General features: G+C 35.3%; 1 protein-coding gene across 1 annotated transcript in view; it reads left to right on the top strand.

Annotated features, from left to right (window-relative positions):
• The window catches only part of STPG2 (sperm tail PG-rich repeat containing 2), a gene marked incomplete at both ends in the record, with an annotated part of 259,529 nt that overhangs the window by 20,675 nt on the left and 217,344 nt on the right, over positions 1 to 21,510 (top strand). The window contains 2 exons of the mRNA XM_082653200.1: positions 5,712 to 5,824; positions 8,911 to 9,022. Coding sequence (XP_082509326.1) covers positions 5,712 to 5,824; positions 8,911 to 9,022 — 225 coding nt within the window. The remainder of the gene's footprint in view (positions 1 to 5,711; positions 5,825 to 8,910; positions 9,023 to 21,510) is intronic.

The following is a 21,510-nucleotide window of genomic DNA, read 5'->3' as shown; positions in this document are numbered from 1 at the left end:
CTTAAGCTCTTTGTGCTAAGTTTTCTGATCTAAAATATCCTGGGAAAAACTTTAGTTTTATATATTGGAACTAGTATTTCTTTTTCACAGTAGTCATTGAACCTTGGTCTCAGCTTAAACAGTTCTCTGTTATTCTTAACTTAAATCCCAAAATGTTATTCTTGCTTTAAAATTATATTTTTTGTATATGCTATTTCTTTGTTTCAGAATAATGCCTCCAAGCTAGATGTGCAAAACTTTTTTCATGTATGAATAAACATTACTTTAACATATAAAATTTGATTTCTTTCTGGCTACATTATTATTCATAGAAGAGAGAAATAACAATAAGAAAATTTATTCTACAATTTTAATAGGTCCAAATTGATGACCTATTTTAGTAATTACTGATTCGATCCAATTTGTATTTATTAGAATAAAAATCTAGATCAAATTTAAGAAAACATGTTTGTAAAAACATAGTTTTACGTATAAATTAAAGACATAGTGGTTAATATTCAAGAAGATTCAACAAAGCTTAATTTGAATTGTGATATTTTCTGAAATCTCCATCTTGAATTTGAGAGAAAAACTAGAGGTAGGGTAGCAAAGGTCAGTAGCTGAAGGCTTAATTTTCTTGTTTTTTCCTGCAGGGGAAAATAAAAACACAGGTGCCTCACAGACTATTATGAAATTGATACTGTAATAATGTTAATTCAAGTATTATCCAAATTTCTGGTAATTCTATGTATCTCTTTAGCTGCTTTTTGAGATAATACTATATGTGGGCTCAGTTTCCAGATGTGAACATTAATAGAAAATTGAGAAAATAATCCAACAGATAGGTAATTATTGTGATTATTCCCTGAACTGTTGAAATAACATCTGCTGAAGGTATCTTATGTAGCTTAAATATAGAAGCAACTCTGAAATTACAAGTTGTATAAGACTCTAGCCAACAAATGGTAATTTTTAGCTGTATTTAATCTGTAAAGAGAAATCCTCTATATAAATTATTTTGTATAACATTTTGAATTAGAAAATTTAGCTTCTCTCTCTTTTTCAAAAGAAGAGCTCAGGTAACCATTAGAAGTCTGCTTTTCAGAGGTGGATTTCACAAGCAAAGTTTGTGGTTGGAATTATGACACTGACGTATTTGCTAATGATAACATGCTGGGAACTACCTGTGTGCTGCCACAGTGGAATGCAGTCCATTAGTGTTTTGAACTGCCATGCTTTGGGACTTTTAATTCTTCACAAATTCTATTTCCACACTTAATTATGGAAAAGACATGAGAAGAATGTTGCATAGCCCCTTCTTCATTGATTTCACTGCCAGTGAAAGTAGCAGTTAGTAATTCTTCAAGTTATATTACATCATTCACTTAAAATAATGCACCTCCATGCTGAGTTTGCTTCAATTAAGTCATATTTTATTTGCTAATGATTTTCCAAGCTTGACGATGACCTTGTAGATGGTATTGTCAACACTTCTTGTTTGTTTTTAATATCACATCCCTTTAATTTATTTTTATTTTTTGAATTTTACACAGCAGGTTCTTATTAGTTATCTATTTTATACATATTGGTGTATATATGTCAATCCCAATCTCCCAATTCATCCCACCACCACCACCCCAGCTGCCCCCACTTCCCCCCCTTGGTGTCCATACGTTTGTTCTCTACATCTGTTGTCAACACTTCTTGACATAAGGAGAGTGTGATTTAGAGTTGAGTATGTCAATTTGTTCCTTATTTTCTATCTGTATTTTTAAAAGGCTTTTAAATTAAATTTCCAATTGAACATTTACCTGAGAACTGGTCTAAATGAAATGAATTTCACATGGTCTAAATGAAATGAATTTCAGCGTATACACAGGAAAAGGATTTTGCTGGTGTCTTGAATGGTGTGTGTTTATGTATGTGTGTGTGCATAGTCTTTCTGCTGGATTACCTTAAGAATTGTTAAACAGTTGACCTGCAAAATCACAATAATTAACCTGAGGAAAGCTTCTTAGACATAATTCTACTTGGATATAATTTCTCCTGAAATGCTGTATAGAAGAATTACTATAAAATTGTAACTTATACTTTTTAGGGTATAAAAATATAATGTTAAAGATGATTTGTCAAAATGCTCTGTTTTAAAATACTGATTTTATTTTTACAAATCTATAGCCTATAGTAAATCAATATATTAGATATGCTCCTGCCTGAAATATAGAAAATATCTGCCATATCTAACATGGCTATATTTATTATATAAGAAGAGAGTTCTACATTTATTTCACTACTTACTAAGCCTAAAATCTTCACAATTATGAAACTTTGTTTCATTTCTAAGTAAAAATAAAGTACGAGTGAAAAAATTTTCGCTTTCTGCCATCAAAACTGTGTATGTACTTTTAAAATCCATGCCTCTATTAAGTAATTTCATTTGAAAAATGGTCTAGAACATTTATTTTAGCAAAACAGTTGCATGGCTGATCATTCTTTCCTTTCCTGAAGCTCTGTGGGGTGCAGCAGTCTTCAGAGCTGCCATTGACCCAAAGGAATGGGCTGCTTTTCAGCTACTCTAGTGGATGCCATGGTTTCTTCCAGGACTCCTCTACTACCATCTGCTGCTCTGCTGGACATGTCAGTCTGTGCTATTTTTCTGTGCTGTTCTGCTAGTTGTTATGGTGTTTGTCTCTGCACCCCCAGACCCAAAGCCTTTGGATGATCTGACTGCCTTATTTCCTTTTGTGTTACACTCAGAAGTGCTAAGGCAGTGTATACCCTATGCATTAGAGAGATTGGTAGGATAGCCCTTTCAATTTTTATTCCTAGCTCTGTTCCTCCTAGGACTGACAGGGGTCTGGGCTTGGGGATCATATATCAACTAGACAACCTATTTATAACAGTAACAACAATAATAATAATATCAGTGTCTTACTTTGATTGGGTGCTTTATAGTGTTATAGCTTCATAGGGTGTTAAAGCTGATCAGTGAAGAGGGGAAATACCTCTCTGCTCTTTGTGTTGTAGTTCATTAGAAGGAATCTGCATATCAATAAACATTAAGACCACTTACAGTGCTGGAAATATTCCTGGTGGGAATAAGGAGTAATGCTTTTTATTTGTGTAACAAGTTTTCCCAGGCTTTATTGGATTGTGGGTACTACAGAGAGTCACAATTATGTCAGTAACTCAAATATATGTATGTTGTCTTCTGTTGATGTGGTAGACCTCCAGCCTTCCGCAAAGTTCCCCTTCACAGGGGCTTCTAGAAGGGCTGTCTTAACTATGCTTCTGAATAAGTCTGTTTCCACTGAGACAGCTTCTGTTCCCCCAGGCAGTTCAGTCTCTTGCCAGATGGTGCTCTCTGCTGGGCATTTCCACCCATATACTCCATCAGAGCGAAAGCTGCGTGATGAGCTGAGGTGAAGCTGGCGGGGATAATGCTCTTCTCTCTTTGTTTTATACTCTATTAGATAGAATGCTCTAAAAGTAGTATTGATTTTTACCAGTGTTTTAATGAAATGTCTTTTAGATTTTTATCATAGCCGTTTTGCACTCTACAGAACACAGGCATAAATCCAGTGGGGGATTATCTGTTAGAAGGCAAATTCAGTCAACAGAAAATACTTAGTAGTTCACATTGCCACTCTTTTGACAGTAAGATTTTCTAACTGGGTGTGGGTTACCATGATTAGCTGCTTCCCATAGGAATAGTTTTTGCGTTCACCTTCTGGTTGATTTGCTCTATTCACTAGACGTTCCAAAGTGTGTCTGAATCTTATTTGGACATAGCTAGTAACTCCCTGTTTCTGTACCCTCAGCTGCAACATCCTCCATCACCCAAGCAAGGAACAAACAAGGAGATTTACTAAAATTGAAGCAGGAGAAACCTTTAGAAAAACTGTAATTCAATTTCTCTTTGAGATTGCCATCTATGATAAAAGAATCAACAAAGGTCCCATTTCACTTCATGCAAACGTCAAAGTTCTGTCAGAGATTGTGTTGGCCCCTGTTTAATTCTTTCAGGTCAGGTGGTGTAAAAGGGAAAGTTTAGTTGTATTGTGTTTGTATTTTATAATATTTGAGGGCTAGTTGTTAATGTTAAGCTCTAGGAAGTAAAAGATGTTTTCACACAGTAGGGAATTTTAGTGCTGTACCAGCTTATTTTTGGATTTTGTTGTGCCATCCCGAAGCTTTCTAGAGTGGTGCCTCTCTAACTAGGAAGTCTGTCCTTGTTAGGAGACAGTGGCAGTGCTTCCAGTTTATTTCCAACCATCCATGGCAAGAATGGAGTGAGTTTTTGCATTCTTTCATCACTTCGTGTAATGGCACTGGTGCAAATAAATCTGTAAGATTATTAGTAGTTTTGAGAATTGCTCCCTACTCACTACCCATGAGTCCATCCTTACCTCTAGTTTCTGTCTTTCTGGGGATGTTAATAGGGTTCAGCTGAGGTTCTTTTCACGTGCAGTGAGATCTTTTTCCAGTTCTAGTCTCTGCTGTACTATATTTTCCAGAAATTCCTTGAAGTGGAATGTGAATGATACCTTCTCTTAGTTTCTAGTACTAATAATTTACATCTATTTTATACGCTTCTTCTGAGATTCTGGTGGGAGGGGGGCAGATGTGGGTTTGATTCACCAATCTGAACTGGAATTATGCTTTCTAATCATTTAATTGCTATTTATTTCATTAATATTGTTTATAATGGTAATTGAGAGAGATTGGTTCCACTATTCAAGAATAGTAATGGTCACCTAGACCAACTGATATACTGTTTTATGCAGTTAAACTATCAGTTTATGTTACTGGGATTTTATTCAATATATATATTAATTGGTTTAATAATCCATGCCTATTTTAAAGCTATATTTTTACAAATATGAATTAAAAGTAAGTGAAATAGACTAGAGTTACCATCAGATAAAAAAGTAAGATTTTATAAATTTCTTAAATGATTGCTCAATTTAGAATGTATTAGGTCAACACAAGAATTCCTATGAGATGCTACTGTTCGTGTTTCATACTTTATTCTTTTATTAGTTTCTAATGAAAGCAGGTGTTTTAACTTCTCTAAAGTGAACTCTTTAGTGAGTCATGCTTATTGTGTGACTGTGAAGGAAGATTATTGCTGATTTCTTTTGTCACAAATGACTTCTTTGGTATTAAAGTACTGATCCTGACCTCAAACATTAACTATGAAATGATTTGGGGGTAGTGTTTAATTTTTGTTATATATTTGTTACTCTATGAAAACTTTACATGAATATCTTCTGCACTTACCAGGTGATTAGAAGTTATGTAGCATCTGTTGGTAATGTTTGAATTTTAATTTCTTAAAATTAATTTCTACTTAATTAAGTCATTTTTGTTAGGCTTTCCCATTCCCTAAATCATTCAATTCTGCCCTTTCTCCCCTTTTTAAATGATGAGGAGCTAATTTTCATTGCCCTTAAGATTTTAGATTGTTGAGTGTACTGCCAAGGGCAAAGTTGTTCATATTGGTTGAGGATGTAGTAAACTAGAGGCCCTTCTCTGGGAATCCTGGATGACTCAGGAGTGGGATGGGGCACAGAGTGATACTCTTGAGATGTATCAAGGAAGAGTCTAGCATTTACCAGTGGAAACTCCTTGACTAAGGCTACCCTTGCTTTAGACTTAAGTAAAGTTAAACATTGTTTCATGATTATTTAAATTGTCTCTCGTCTTCACTTTTTTTTTTTTTTGGTGAGGATTTTTCCAATGTAACTTTGAAATACAAGGGGATGCATTTTGGCAACTCTTTGGGAAGACTAGAGTTACCTGTAGAGTCAGGGCCTGGTCCTGGACAGTATGATATAACCCAGTAAGTAAAAAAATAGTATATCTTTACTGTAGTTTTTGACTATAAATATTCTAATAATTTAGACTAGGTTATGCTGTTATGAAAGGAAAAATCAGTATGAAAAACTTCAAGAAATATGATATTTTAGAGTAACCTATATGAAAACCATTGCTTTTCTGTCTGCCAGATCCTGTGCTACCTGTTTTGCATGTATTAATTCATTTATCTTCACAAGTCTCTGTGTAGTTACTATTGTTATGCCTATTTTATCAGTGAAAAATGAAAGGGTCAGAGAGAATAAATAATGTATTTAATATTATGTAGCTATTAAGTGGCAGAGCTTGACGTTGACTGAGGCCTTTTCGGTTCTACAGCCCATGTATCTAAGTACCGAAATATACTGTCTTTAATTACAAGATAGAGAAAAGATCAGAGAAAATATAGAAGAAGGTGACCCAGGACTCTGCATCTTGTTCCTGCCTCTGGTGTCCATTCTTTTGACTACATGCTGGATTTAGAAGGCATTCTCAGTATAAGTCAGAGCCATAACATTAGTTTGAAGGTAATATTTATGAAGTCTAACTAGGAAATACATTTCTTGTAAAATAATTCTTTCTGTCTTTATTTTCTCCCACTCTTACAGTAAGGTCTTTGACATGAGTTCGTGGAAAGCAAAACTGAGTGACAGATATCATGTTGTTCTCAGAATCTATTGCTGCTTTTCATGATTTAATTTTTAACAGGTTCCAGTTTATCTGCCTGATCCTTTCTCTCTTATAGGATGAGTTTTCTAGCAGGAAGTCCCACAGTGATTACCTATCCAATTAATTTGCTGAACAGATTCAGACACATCTGTATACCAGCAGTGGACGTAGCTTAGGCTCTTACTTAAACTCCCCTACTACTATTCATTGAACAAACATTGTTTGAATTCTTGCTATGTCTTAGTACTAAACTTAGTAACTAAGAATAAAAAGAATAAAACATGGCCCTTGTTTTTGGGAATTTATACCCTATTCTATTGTCCTTTTCATTTTTTCACTCTCCTAATTTGGGTGATATGCCATGTATTTTAATTTTTTTAGTAGTTACACTAGAAGTTTAACATGTATATACAGCTTAATGGGATCTAAATTTAATCTTTGTCATTCCAAATAAAGTCTGTCAAATGCTCTAACTCTACTCATCCCCTTGACATAATGTTTTTGTTAGTATTTTACTCTTATCTTTTTCTTCCAGTTTGGCTGGTTTGCTTTCCTATCTGTCTGCCTGCTTGCCTGTCAGTTTTATTGAGGTTTAATTAACATTAAGCAAAATTAACCCTTTTTAGAGTATGTGGTTCTGTGATGATCGTTTTCCATCCATTCCACTACACGTCTAACTAAGTACCTCAGGCATGACCAGCACTCTGTCTAATTCTATTGCTCTGATTTTGCTTGATAGTTTTTTCCTGACAGTCCTTTTTACTTCTCCAGCCCTGTCCCACTCCCATTCTCCTCCTATTTTTTTTTTTAAATAAGTGTCTGTCTGAGTTTATTTTTTATTTTTTTGGTCACACCGCATGGCTTGTGGGATCTTAGTTCCCCCACCAGGAATTGAACCCAGACCCACACCAGTGAAAGCATGGAGTCCTAACCACTGGACCCGCCAGGAAATTCCCTCTTCTCCTTTTTTTTAAATGTTTCTTCCTCTTTGATCTTTGTTATTTCCATTGTTTCTTCTTTCCTTCTGTTTGTATTTTCACTTTTGCTAGTAGGAATATATGCATATAGATTGCATTCCTAACTGCATCAGATATTTCCTCATTTCCGTAATTTGCTCTTTGTTTTTGCTGCCTTCACTATCTTTTATTTGGACTTGTCTTGGTTCCTTCTGGTAGTTGATATTTTCTACCTTTTCTTTTTTCTACTTTTTGTTTATTGATTGAGTCATAATTATTGTGGATTTGATATGGTATAAAAACGGAAATACTTGGGTATTTCGAATGGAAAGATGAGCTCATAGGTTTCTTTTTGGGAAAACAGACCTAAATGATATGTGACCCTTTTGATATCCCAAATATAAATTTTTTATCCATAAAACTATTTGAGGTTTTGAAAATAAGTTCATTTGTTGAATTTTGTGCAAAAAAATCAATGAAGTCAGCATTTGACAGTGAACTGAGATGTTATATGCATGTTTAAATCATAGTAATGTCTAAACAAACAAAAAAATGGCAATTATGTAACTTAAATGTTTGTTTTTATGTTTTTATATTACCTTTTTTTAAACTTCTTATGTTCAGTATAGTTCACTGGAAGTGTTTAATATGGCTTTTTTTTTTAAATTCTTTTTAAGAATTAGAAAAAAGTAACCTATTTAAATATAATAGCTAACAGTTATTGTATACTTACTATGGGTTTTGTATGGCAGTAAATACTTCACATATATCATCCACTTTAATCATTACAACCTTGAGAATTGGTTAATACTATTTCCAGTCACAGATGAAGAATCAAATCTGAAGTTTAGAGAGGGTGAGTGATTTGTGTAAGGTCACATAGCTAGTAGGTAGCAATGTTAGGATTCATATCAGGCTATCTGACTCCAGAGCTTGGGCTGTTATTCACTGCTTACTTGGTTTATTATTCTTACTTGTGTAAATTTCAATGAAAATAAGCTTCCCTTTCATTTTCAAAGATCTTTCTTTATGCCCTTTTCCTGATTGTTTTATGATATAAATAGCATTGACTGTTTTCCCCTTATTTTAGTTAATAGTTGAAATACCAAGTGATTTGAAATTTTAAAGACCTTTTATGGTGAATAAGCTACACAGGAAACTATTTTTGGTAGCTTTTTATTTAAATTCATGACATAAATCCCACATTTTGTTTTCTTTTTGGAATCATTATTAGAATAGGTATATTTTAATGCTCTGAATTGGAAAATGCAGATCTAACCAATATAAATGAATAGATCTGACAGAGTTTAGGATATATTGGCCTAACACACCCAGATATCTTATTGAATACTTTTTAAGCAGGAAATGGTATAAAAATATTCTCTTAACTTATATAGACATTTATATATTTGAAATTGAGAATAATTTTTATCTGAATTTTCTAAAGGAAAAAGGCACTACATTATGAAAATATTAACATCAAGAAAGATCAACAGCAAAATCATTGCTCAAATCTCCCACGACTTTATGAAGTAATAATATTGCAGGAGGAAAAAAAGGTAAGTTGAAAAGTAACTATTTCATCTACTTCCTAGATTTTAAGGTCATTGAATCTTATTATCACACAGAGTACTCTTCTACTGTTCCTCGTAGGTAGTTGTCACTCTGAATTTTGTGGAAGGAACTGAGGAACTGTGTTTAAAATTTCCTTCAAGTTGATCGCTGTCTCTGCTTGAACACCTCTTGTGATAAAGAACTCAATACCCCTGAGGTTTCTTGTTTCAGTAGTGGACTACTCTGTTTCTTACAATTTCCTTCTTAAACTGACCTAACTTTAGCTGCTTGTTGTCTATTTATTCTCCTTTTTCCTATGACTTCTTTTAAATCTCCCTTTAAATCTTTTCTAGTAAGGATAAATGTTCTAAATATCTTTGACTATTCTCAGTATTTAGCTTCAGGATAACTTATTTTCCTTTGACGTTATCTAGGGATCTTCGTTAGTTTTTGAATCTTTCTCTCCTTAAAATATGATTTTGAGAACTAAGAATAATATTCTTGGTGAAGTCTGGTTAGTACATAGTAATATTTTTATCTTTATTGTTCTAGGTAGTGTATATTTATTAATATAAAAATCTAAATGCCATTAAATATTTTTTGTAGCTATGTTTCAGTTTAATTATTTGGAACTTGTAGGCACAAAAACCTGGGATTTTTTTCCTCTAGTATATTTAAACTTAAAAACTTGAAGATTATAGGATAAACATTTCAAAATGGATCATTTAGAGTAAGGATAAATGACTCTCAGTTGAGAAATCAGTGAATATTTCAATAAGAATTTTCTCTGTCTTCCCCTGAATGTTAATCAGCAAGGAAAAATATTGCTTATAGAACTATTAGAAAAAGATACAATAACAGAGTAATATAATGCAATTGTTTTCATAGAATAACAATTATAAATCTCAAACAAGATAAAAAGTGTTAATTTAAATCACGAGAGGTACTGGTTTATGGTTTTCTTGTAATGTGTTTGTCTGGTTTTAGTATTAAGGTAATGCTGGCCTCATAAAATGAGTTAGGAAGTATTCCCTCTGCTTATATCTTCTGAAAGAGATTGTAGAGATTGGTTTAATTTTTTCCCTTAAATGTGTGGTAGAATTCACCAGTGAATCCATCTGGGTCTGGTGCTTTTTGTTTTGGAAGGTTATGAATTATTGACTTGATATCTTTAATAGGCATAGGCCTATTCAGATCATCTATTTCTTCTCATGAGAATTTGGGAGATTGAGTCTTTTAAGGAATTGGTCCTTTTCATCTAGGTTATCAAATTTATGGGCATAGAATTGTTCACAGTATTCCTTTATTCTTTTAATGCATATGGGAACTGTAGTGATGTCCCCTCCTTCATTTCTTTCTTTTTTTTTTTTTGTGGTACGCGGGCCTCTGACTGCTGTGGCCTCTCCTAATGCAGAGCACAGGCTCCGGACGCACAGGCTCAGCGGCCATGGCTCACGGGCCCAGCCGCTCCGCGGCATGTGGAATCTTCCCAGACCGGGGCATGAACCCGTGTCCCCTGCACCGGCAGGCAGACTCTCAACCACTGCACCACCAGGGAAGCCCCCGCTCCTTCATTTCTGATATCAGTAATTTGTATCCTCTCTCTTCTTTCTTAGTTTGCCTGGCTAGAGGTTTATAAATTTTTTTTTGAACTTTATTTTTTTATACAGCATGTTATTAGTTATCCATTTTACACATATTTGTGTATACATATCAATCCCAATCTCCCAGTTAATCACCCACCCCCTGCCGCCGCTTTCCCCCATTGGTGTCCATATGTTTGTTGTCTACATCTGTGTCTCAATTTCTGCCCTGCAAACCAGTTCATCTGTACCATTTTTCTAGGTTCCACATATATGCATTAATATACAATATTTGGTTTTCTCTTTCTGACTTACTTCACTCTGTATGACAGTCTCTAGATTCACCCATGTCTCTACAAATGAACCAGTTTTGTTCCTTTTTATGGCTGAGTAATATTCCATTGTAAATAGGTGCCACATCTTCTTTATCTATTCGTCTGTTGATGGGCATTTAGGTTGCATCCATGTTCCATACTGTTCTCCACAGTGGCTGTATCAATTTACATTCCCACCAACAGGGCAAGAGGGTTACCTTTTCTCCACACTTTCTCCAGCACTAGTTGTTTGTAGACTTTCTGATGATGCCCATTTTAAGTGGTGTGAGGTTATATCTCACTATAGTTTTGATTTGCATTTCTATAATAATTAATGATGTTGAGCAGCTTTTCATGTGTTTCTTGGCCATCTATATGTCTTCTATGGAGAAATGTCTATTTAGGTCTTCTGCCCATTTTTGGACTGGGTTGTTTCTGTTTTTAACATTGAGCTGCATATATATTTTGAAGATTAATCCTTTGTCCATTGATTTGCTTGCAAATATTTTCTCCCATTCTAAGAGTTGTCTTTTCGTCTTGTTTGTAGTTTCTGTTGCTTTGCAAATGCTTTTGAGTTTCATTAGGTCTCATTTGTTTATTTTTGTTTTTATTTCCATTACTCTAGGAGGTGGATCAAAAAAGATCTTGCTGTGATTTATGTCAAAGTGTGTTTTGCCTATGTTTTCCTCTAAAAGTTTTATAATGTCTGGTCTTACATTTAGGTCTCTAATCCATTTTGAGTTTATTTTTGTTTATGGTGTTAGGGAGTGTTCTAATTTCATACTTTTACATGTAGCTGTCCAGTTTTCCCAGCACCACTTATTGAAGAGACTGTCTTTCCTCCATTGTATATCCTTGCCTCCTTTGTCATAGATTAGCTGACCATAGGTGTGTGGTTTTATCTCCGAGCTTTCTATCCTGTTCCATTGATCTATATTTCTCTTTTTGTGCCAGTACCACATTGTCTTGATTACTGTAGCTTTGTAATGCAGTTTGAAGTCAGGAAGTTTGATTCCTCCAGCTCCGTTTTTTCCCCTCAAGACTGCTTTGGCTATTCGGGGTCTTTTGTGTCTCCATACAAATTTTAAGATTTTTTGTTCTAATTCTGTAAAAAATGCCATTGGTAATTTGATAGGGATTGCATTGCATCTGTAGATTGCTTTGGGTAGTATAGTCATTTTCACAATATTGATTCTTCCAATCCAAGAACATGGTATATCTCTCCATCTGTTGGTATCATCTTTAATTTCTTTCTTCAGTGTCTTACAGTTTTCTGCATACAGGTCTTTTGTCTCCTTTGGTAGGTTTATTCCTAGGTATTTTATTCTTTTTCTTGCATTGGCAAATGGGAGTGTTTCCTTAATTTCTTGTTCAGATTGTTCATCATTAGTGTATAGGAATGCAAGAGATTTCTGTGCATTAATTTGGTATCCTGCAACTTTACCAAATTCATTGATTAGCTCTATTAGTTTTCTGGTGTCATCTTTAGGTTTCTCTATGTATGTTATGTCATCTGCAGACAGTGACAGTTTTACTTCTCCTTTTCCAATTTGTATTCCTTTAATTTCTTTTTCTTCTCTGATTGCTGTGGCTAGGACTTCCAAAACTATGTTGAATAATAGTGGTGAGAGTGGACATCCTTGTCTTATTCCAGATCTTAGAGGAAATGCTTTCAGTTTTTCACCATTTTGAATGATGTTTGCTGTGGGTTTGTCATATATGGCCTTTATTATGTTGAGGTAGGTTCCCTCTATGCATACTTTCTGGAGAGTTTTTATCATAAGTGGGTGCTGAGTTTTGTCCAAAGCTTGTTCTGCATCTATTGAGATGATCATATGGTTTTTGTTCTTCAGTTTGTTAATATGGTGTATCACATTGATTGATTTGCGTATATTGTAGAATCCTTGCATCCCTGGAATAAATTGCACTTGATCATGGTGTATGACCCTTTTAATGTGTTGTTGGACTCTGTTTGCTAGTATTTTGTTCAGGATTTTTGCATCAATATTCATCAGTGATATTGGTCTGTAATTTTCTTTTTTTGTAGTATCTTTGTCTGGTTTTGGTATAAGGGTGATGGTGACCTCATAGAATGAGTTTGGGAGTGTTCCTTCCTCTGCAATTTTTTGGAAGAGTTTGAGAAGGATGTTAACTCTTCTCTAAATGTTTGATAGAATTCATCTGTGAGGCCATCTGGTCCTGGACTTTTGTTGGTTGGAAGATTTTTAATCACAGTTTCAATTTCATTACTTGTGATTGGTCTGTTCATATTTTCTATTTCTTCCTAGTTCAGTCTTGGAAGGTTATACCTTTCTAAGAATTTGTCCATTTCTTCCAGGTTGTCCATTTTATTGGCATAGAGTTGCTTGTAGTAGTCTCTTAGGATGCATTGTATTTCTGCGGTGTCTGTTGTAACTTCTCCTTTTTCATTCTAATTTTATTGATTTGAGTCTTCTCCCTCTTTTTCTTGATGAATCTGGCTAATGGTTTATCAATTTTGTTTATCTTCTCGAAGAACTAGCTTTTAGTTTTATTGATCTTTGCTATTTTCTTTGTTTCTATTTCATTTATTTCTGCTCTGATCTTTATGATTTCTTTCCTTCTGCTAACTTTGGGTTTTGTTTGTTCTTCGTTCTCTAGTTCCTTTAGGTGTAAGGTTAGATTGTTTATTTGAGATTTTTCTTCTTTCTTGAAGTACGCTTGTATTGCTATAAGCTTCCCTCTTAGAACTGCTTTTGCTGTATCCCATAGGTTTTAGATTGTCATGTTTTCATTGTCATTTGTCTCTAGGTATTTTTTGATTTCCTCTTTGATTTCTTCAGTGATCTCTTGGTTATTTAGTAACGTATTGTTTAGCCTCCATGTGTGTGTTTTTTACGTTTTTTTCCCTGTAATTTCTAATCTCATAGTGTTGTGGTCAGAAAAGATACTTGATATGATTTCAATTTTCTTAAATTTACTGAGGCTTGATTTGTGACCCAAGATGTGATCTATCCTGGAAAATATTCCATGCACACTTGAGAAGAAAGTGGAATTTGCTGTTTTTGGATAGAATGTTCTATAAATATCAATTAAATCTATCTAGTCTATTGTTTCATTTAAAGCGTGTGTTTCCTTATTAATTTTCTGTTCAGATGATCTGTCCATTGTTGTAAGTGAGGTTTTAACGTCCCCCACTATTATTGAGTTACTGTCGATTTCCTCTTTTATAACTGTTAGCAGGTGCCTTATGTACTGAGGTGCTCATATGTTGTTTGCATATATATTTCTAATTGTTATATCTTCTTCTTGGATTGATCTCATGATCGTTATATAGTGTCGTTCCTTGTGTCTTGTAACATTCTTTATTTTAAAGTCTTTTTTATCTGGTATGAGTATCGGTACTCCAGCTTTCTTTTGAGTTCCATTTGCATGAGATATCTTTTTCCATCCCCTCTCTTTCAGTCTGTATGTGTCCCTAGGTCTGAAGTGGGTCTCTTGTAGACAGTATATATATGGGTCTTGTTTTTGTATCCATTCAGCAAGCCTGTGTCTTTTGGTTGGAGCATTTAATCCATTCACGTTTAAGGTAATTATCAATAGGTATGTTCCTATTACCATTTTCTCAATTGTTTTGGGTTTGTTTTTGTACATCTTTTCCTTTTCTTGTGTTTCCTGCCTAGAGAAGTTCCTTTAGCATTTGTTGTAAAGCTGGTTGGGTGGTGCTGAATTCTCTTAGCTTTTGCTTATCTGTGAAGGTTTTAATTTCTCCATCAAATCTGAATGAGATCCTTGCTCGTTAGAGTAACCTTGGTTGTAGGTTCTTCCATTTCATCACTTTAAATATGTCCTGCCACTCTCTTCTGGCTTGTAGAGTTTCTGCTGAGAAATCAGCTGTTAACCTGATGGGAGTTCCCTTGTATGTTATTTTTCATTTTTCCCTTGCTGTTTTTGATAATTTTTCTTTGTCTTTAATTTTTGTCAATTTGATTACTATGTGTGTCAGCGTGTTTCTCCTTGGGTATATCCTGTATTGGACTCTTTGCGCTTCCTGGACTTGGGTGGATATTTCGTTTCCCATGTTAGGGAATTGTTTGACTATAATCTCTTCTCTCTCTCCTCCTTCTGGGGCCCATATAATGCAAACGTTGCTGCGTTTAATGTTGTCCCAGAGGTCTCTTAGGCTGTCTTAATTTCTTTTCATTCTTTTTTCTTTATTCTGTTCCTCAGCAGTGAATTTCACTATTCTGTCTTCCAGGTCACTTATCCGTTCTTCTGCCTTAGTTATTCTGCTATTGATTGCTTCTAGTGTATTTTTCATTTCAGTTATTGTATTGTTCATCTCTGTTTGTTTGTCCTTTAATTCTTCTAGGTCTTTGTTAAACATTTCTTGCATCTTCTCGATCTTTGCCTCCATTCTTTTTCCGAGGTCCTGGATCATCTTCACTATCGTTATTGTGAATTCTTTTTCTGGAAAGTTGCATATCTCCACTTCATTTAGTTGTTTTTCTTGGGTTTAACTTGTTCCTTCATCTGGTACATAGCCCTCTGCCTTTTCATCCTGTCTATCTTTCTGTGAATGTGGTTTTTGTTCCATAGGCTGCAGGATTGTAGTTCTTCTTGCTTCTGCTGTCTTTCCTCTGGTGGATGAGGCTATCTAAGAGGCTTGTGCAAGTTTCCTGATGGGAGGGACTGGTGGTGGGTAGAGCTGGGTGTTGCTCAGGTGGGCAGAGCTCAGTAAAACTTTAATCCGTTTGACTGCTGATGGGTGGGGCTGGGTACCCTCCCTGTTGGTTGTTTGGCCTTAGGCAACCCAACACTGGAGCCTACCTGGGATCTTTGGTGGGGCTAATGGCAGACTCTGGGAGGGCTCACGCCAAGGAGTACTTCCCAGAACTTCTGCTGCCAGTGTCCTTGTCCCCATGGTGAGCCACAGCCCTCCCACCCCCCCCCCCCACCTCTGCAGAAGACCCTCCAACACTAGCAGGTAGGTCTGTTTCAGTCTCCTCTGGGGTCACTGCTCTTTCCCCTGGGTCCCGATGAGTACACTGCTTTGTGTGTGCCCTCCAAGTGTGGAGTCTGTTTCCCCCAGTCCTGTCGAAGTCCTGCAGTCAGATCCCACTAGCCTTCAAAGTCTGATTCTCTAGGAATTCCTCCTCCTCTTGCCAGACCCCCAGGTTGGGAAGCCTGATGTGGGGCTCAGAACCTTCACTCCAGTGGGTGGACTTCTGTGGTATAAGTGTACTGCAGTCTGTGAGTCACCCACCCAGCAGTTATGGGATTTGATTTTACTGTGATTGCACCCCTCCTACCATCTCATTGTGGTTTCTCCTTTGTCTTTGGATGTGGGGTGTGTTTTTTGGTGAGTTCCAGTGTCTTCCTATTGATGATTGTCCAGCAGCTAGTTGTGATTCTAGTGTTCTCGCAAGAGGGAGCGAGAGCATGTCCTTCTACTCTGCCATCTTGGTTCAGGGCTGAATAACATTATTTCTTGTATATGGAATCTTTTTTATAAAAAAATGTTTTTATCTTATGTCCCCAATTAAACTATTATTCTTAGAGGGCAAGAATCTTTAATTCTACTTTTTTTTTCTTTTGTATTCCTATAGTAAATAGAGTGAGGTACATAATGTTTAATAATCTTTTTTGAATGAATGATTACAGATCTGAAAAATGAGCCATTTTATTTAAAAATTTTAATTTAGAGAATGCTTAGGTTTTTCCTTTCATAATAGTGCCTTCGAAGGATAAGTTTTAAAGCAATAAAATAATTAGGCAAGTAAGTGCTCTAATGTCTTTGGATGTAAGCATTTTCTAATGGTACAACAAAATATGATATATAATAATATGAATATAATATGAATGATTGTGTTTTTTACTTATCATATCCTTGAAATCTATTTAATTCTGTTTTATACACAGTATTGTTTCAATATATCTTTTGAATGCATTTTGGCATTTTACTCTACTGATAACTTATGTTAAGAAACACAACTATTAACTTTTATTCAAAGTGAATATTTCCACAGGAATATGTCTTGCCTTTGGCAATGAAAATTCTTGTTAGTATCCTCCTTAACATTAATGATGTCTTTAATATACAAAAACATTTAACTTATTTCTATTGAAGTTCTTTGATTTGGTAATAAAAAACTTAGGAAGTTGCTGTAGTAGCTTCTGATCAGTCAGAAAAACAGTAAAATGTCAGTAGGTGGCGCCAGTACTTTGGTTCTTTATTGACAGAAAATCTTTATTCATTCATTTCCCATATTCATTAAAACAAATGGTTAAAAATCATGTGGTATGAAAATTCGCCTTGTAGTTATCCTGAGCAAACCTAAATTAGAAGTTTTAGTTCTTTGATAGGTCTGCCACCTTGAAATAACTTGGAACTTTATATTTCAAAATGTTATTTAAATTCTGGTTGCAAAGTAAGTTATAGAGCTGTCGTTTCTGTTCATTTGTCTATATAAATTTATGAAAATTGTTAGAATTTCAGAAGTTATATTTTAAAGTTGTAATATATAAACTTGGTTTTCCTCTAGATTAGAATATACCAAAAAATAATGTACTCTTCTTAAGTAGATATTTAGTAGATCTCTAGTAGAAAGTTGTAGTTTCAAAAACATGCTACAGAGATTAATAATAAGGACATAAGAGGCAGAAATAATATATAGCCTTTTGTGATTTTTTTTTGAAGCCTGCCATTACGTTATTATTAATGATTTTCTCTTATGGGTGGATTGTTCCAGTATTTCTGATGCGAAAATTTCACCTTTTCTCTTTTCATTGCTAGTCTTTAACATTTATTAAACTACCAGATTTGTGGGCATTATAACAGACACTTGGAATTTATTGCAGCTAGAAATATGTAGTGGTGACCTTGAAAGAGCTAAAATTTGAGGATAAACAAAGATTTAGGAAGACTTGCACACAATTAAATGTGTTTTTCTCCCCCAAACACAAATTAATTGTTTGAATTATGGTTACTGTATCCAGAAATCTGAGTGATCACTTTTCTTATTTTCTAGAAAAACTTTTCCAATTTTTTTTTTTTTTTTTGGCGGTATGTGGGCCTCTCACTGTTGTGGCCTCTCCCGTTGCGGAGCACAGGCTCCGGACACGCAGGCTCAGCGGCCATGGCTCACGGGCCCAGCCGCTCTGCGGCATGTGGGATCTTCCCAGACCGGGGCACGAACCCGTGTCCCCTGCATCGGGAGGCAGACTCTCATCCACTGTGCCATCAGGGAAGCCCAACTTTTTCAATTTTTAAATTATGGGTTTCAAAAATAAAAAGATAGATGTCAACAAAGATTGGAGGAAAAGATTGAATATTAAAATATAAATGGACAAAACTGTGTGAAAAAAGTTGTGAGGTTGGAGTTGGAAACATTTATTTAATGCTTAAACAGTGATTCAGTATCCTTTGGAAGAGCATCTGATATCTTCAAGTCTAATTGTATAATAGTTTGTACTATTATTAGTGAGTTTTATATATATTGAAGTCACACTCATTCATGGTAAAATTTTAAGAACTTTATAAAATAAACAAAGCATTGTTAGATTTATTCGTAGTTTAGTGGTAAGGAGTTCACGCTTTGGAACCACACTGCAATTGTTTTGCTCCATTACATGCTAGTTGTGTGACCTTGGGCAAGTTACTTTGCCATTCTAAGCCTATGTAATTTTCCTTCTAAATCTCTAAAATATGAATAATAATATATATAAAAATATAACAAAAATGTCATTGTGAGAATTCAATGAAATGTGATTATACACACACACAGAGACACTGCTTAACACAGTGTTTGACATTTGTTAACACTCAGTAAGTTATAGTTATTACTATTACTTTTTTTTAATTTTTATTTTTTTGGCTGCGTTGGGTCTTCGTTGCTATTCACGGTCTTTCTCTAGTTGTGGCGAGCAGGGGCTACTCTTCGTTGCAGTGCACGGGCTTCTCATTTGCTGTGGCTTCTCTTGTTGTGGAGCATGGGCTCTAGGTGCGCGGGCTTCAGTAGTTGCAGCATGTGGGCCCTAGAGTGTGCAGGCTTCTGTAGTTGTGGTGTGCGGGCTCTAGGGCATGCAGGCTTTAGTAGTTGTGGCACACAGGCTTAGCTGCTCCGTGGCATGTGGGATCTTCCTGGACCAGGGATCGAACCCATGTCCCCTGCATTGGCAGGTGGATTCTTAACCACTGTGCGATCAGGGAAGTCCCCTATTACTTATTTAATGAGTATTGATTGAACACCTACTCTGTGCTGTGGATAGAAAGATGAGGAATAGTACAAACTTTTCTGAATCAAGGAATTCATACATTGACGGAAGATACAAATATATAAAGAATTATACAGTGATATCCAAATTAGGTACAGTGAGACTTCAGAAGAGAAAGCCATTGATTCTGCTTGGGGGATGACACAAGTCAGAAAAGAATCCCAAAATATGTTTGAGTTGTGTTTTGAGGGATGAGTAGGTATTTGTCAAATGGAGTAGAAATTATAGGCAACGAGGATGTGCAAAGCCTTGAAGTTTTGAGAAAAGCAGTTTTTATTTTTATCTATAGGTGATGATGAGCTAGTAAATATTTTAAACAGATGATTCATGAACAGTTTTGTAATTTCAGAAAAATAGGACAGTAAGTTGTGAGTCAAATGGATGGGATATAGGGAAGGGGAGGGAGGGAGAAGTCATGAGGTGATGCATAGTGATTCACATAGTGAATGGCTGTATTAAGATAATACAGTAATATATACCTGGATGTTAGCATTGATTTTATCTAGTGATTAATTTGATATGGGAGGATGAGTGGCAAGGAAGTTGAGGATGACTTAATAGATTTCTCACTTAGAATACTGTGTGAATGGTGTTGTAGAGAGTTAGAGAAAATACAGAAAGCATACCACACTCTGTGTGTGTGTGTGTGTGTGTGTGTATGTGTATGTGTGTGTGCGTTAGAGAAAATACAGAAAGCATACCACACTCTGTGTGTATATGTGTGCTTGCGTGCACATGTGTATGCACGAGTGTGAGAATCACATTAGGTTACACATTTATTTGTTATATAGGTAGAAATGTTTTGAAGGTAGTCAGAAAGTTGAGAAAAATCTGGACTGGAGATTTAGGAATTAGTCATTGGGTTATAACCCACAAAGGGTGAGGATTGAACCAGGGAGATTGACAGCATTTAATGGGTAAATGGAGGAAGGGGGAATCTAAGAAAGGAACAAGGAGGATTAAAAATGGTAGGAACAGAATAGGGAAGAGTGACCTCACCGGAGCCAGAGGTTGATTGTATTTTAAGAAAGTAGTTGCCACCTGTGTTATATATTTTGGGTAGGTTAATAATGATAAGAACTGAAAATGGTCCCCTGAACTTTGCTGAATTTTGAGATCAGTGGTTACTTTAGCAAATCGCTTCTGGTGGACTGGACTGGTTGAAGATAGCAAGGTGGTGGTGGATTGAAGAACGGATGGATGGTAAAGAACAGGATCCTGTGAATATAGACTGTTTGCTCTTTCAGGGAGTGTGCCTAAAATGAAAGGCAGAGAGCTAAGCTTTTACTGATTTTTTTTTTTTTTCTTAAGGGAGAGACATTATAATTATCTGCATGTGTTATTTACCTTTTGCTAATTTAGGATTATTGCCAAGATAAAAGCTAGGTTAACGATTTTAAATAACCTGATGATAATTAGGTTATTAATATTTTAATTCAAGAAGCATTTATTGAAGTGAGTATTGTGTGCTTAGCATTACACTAGTTGCCTTAGGACTTCAGAAGTTGGGGGAAAAAAAGCCTGGGTTTTATTTGCTTCCTAATTGGAGACACCAATCACGTAGAGGAAACAATTAGAGAAAATACATGGTATTCCCTCTAACATTTGCTGAATGAATGAATGAATGATATAAATCTGTGAAGGTTAAAAATAGAGTATATGTGAAATACAGGGATATACTGAGTGATATGGGTCTTAATATTTCTTATCATGACATGCAAAGCTGTTATAATCCGACCCTTAACTACTTCTCCAACTGCACACATCACAGTTTTTCTATATGCATCTTGGACTTTAGTTGTATCAAACTACCTTTAGATTCTTGAATTTACCATTCTTCACCCTCATCCCCTACCCCTCTTCCTCTGCATAAACTCTTCTTTCTCCTGGGTTGCTCCCTTTCTCTTCATATGGCTGACTCCCATTCCTTCTGTGAGATTCAACTCTTAGTTATTTATGTATACCTCAATCATGGCATTTATCATACTATAATTGTCTGCCAAACCATGCCATTCTTGAGGGATTATGTGTTACTGAATTTAAATCCCTAACACATGGTAGATTAAAAGAATTATTGAATGAAGGAATAAAATTATATTAAGCTAGCTTTTAAAGGAACTGTTAGAGAACAGATTGATGGAGAGTAGTGAATTAGGACATTTTGAGTAGAAGACATAATGTGTGTGTAGCTGGCAGACTAATGTGACTACTCTAAGTGAGGTTGTTTTAGTGAGTACTGAGAGAAAGCTGAAGATGGAAATAATGGAGGACTTTTAATGCAAGCTGGAAATATCCAGATTCCACATAAACTGTAATAGTCATTCTTAAACATGATGATGT

Source organism: Grampus griseus (assembly GCF_964374135.1).
Source record: "Grampus griseus genome assembly, chromosome: 4".
In the NCBI taxonomy this organism is placed as follows: Eukaryota; Metazoa; Chordata; class Mammalia; order Artiodactyla; family Delphinidae; genus Grampus; species Grampus griseus.
The sequence above is the reverse complement of the archived record's forward strand: the minus strand, read 5'-3'. Positions and strand labels throughout refer to the sequence as shown.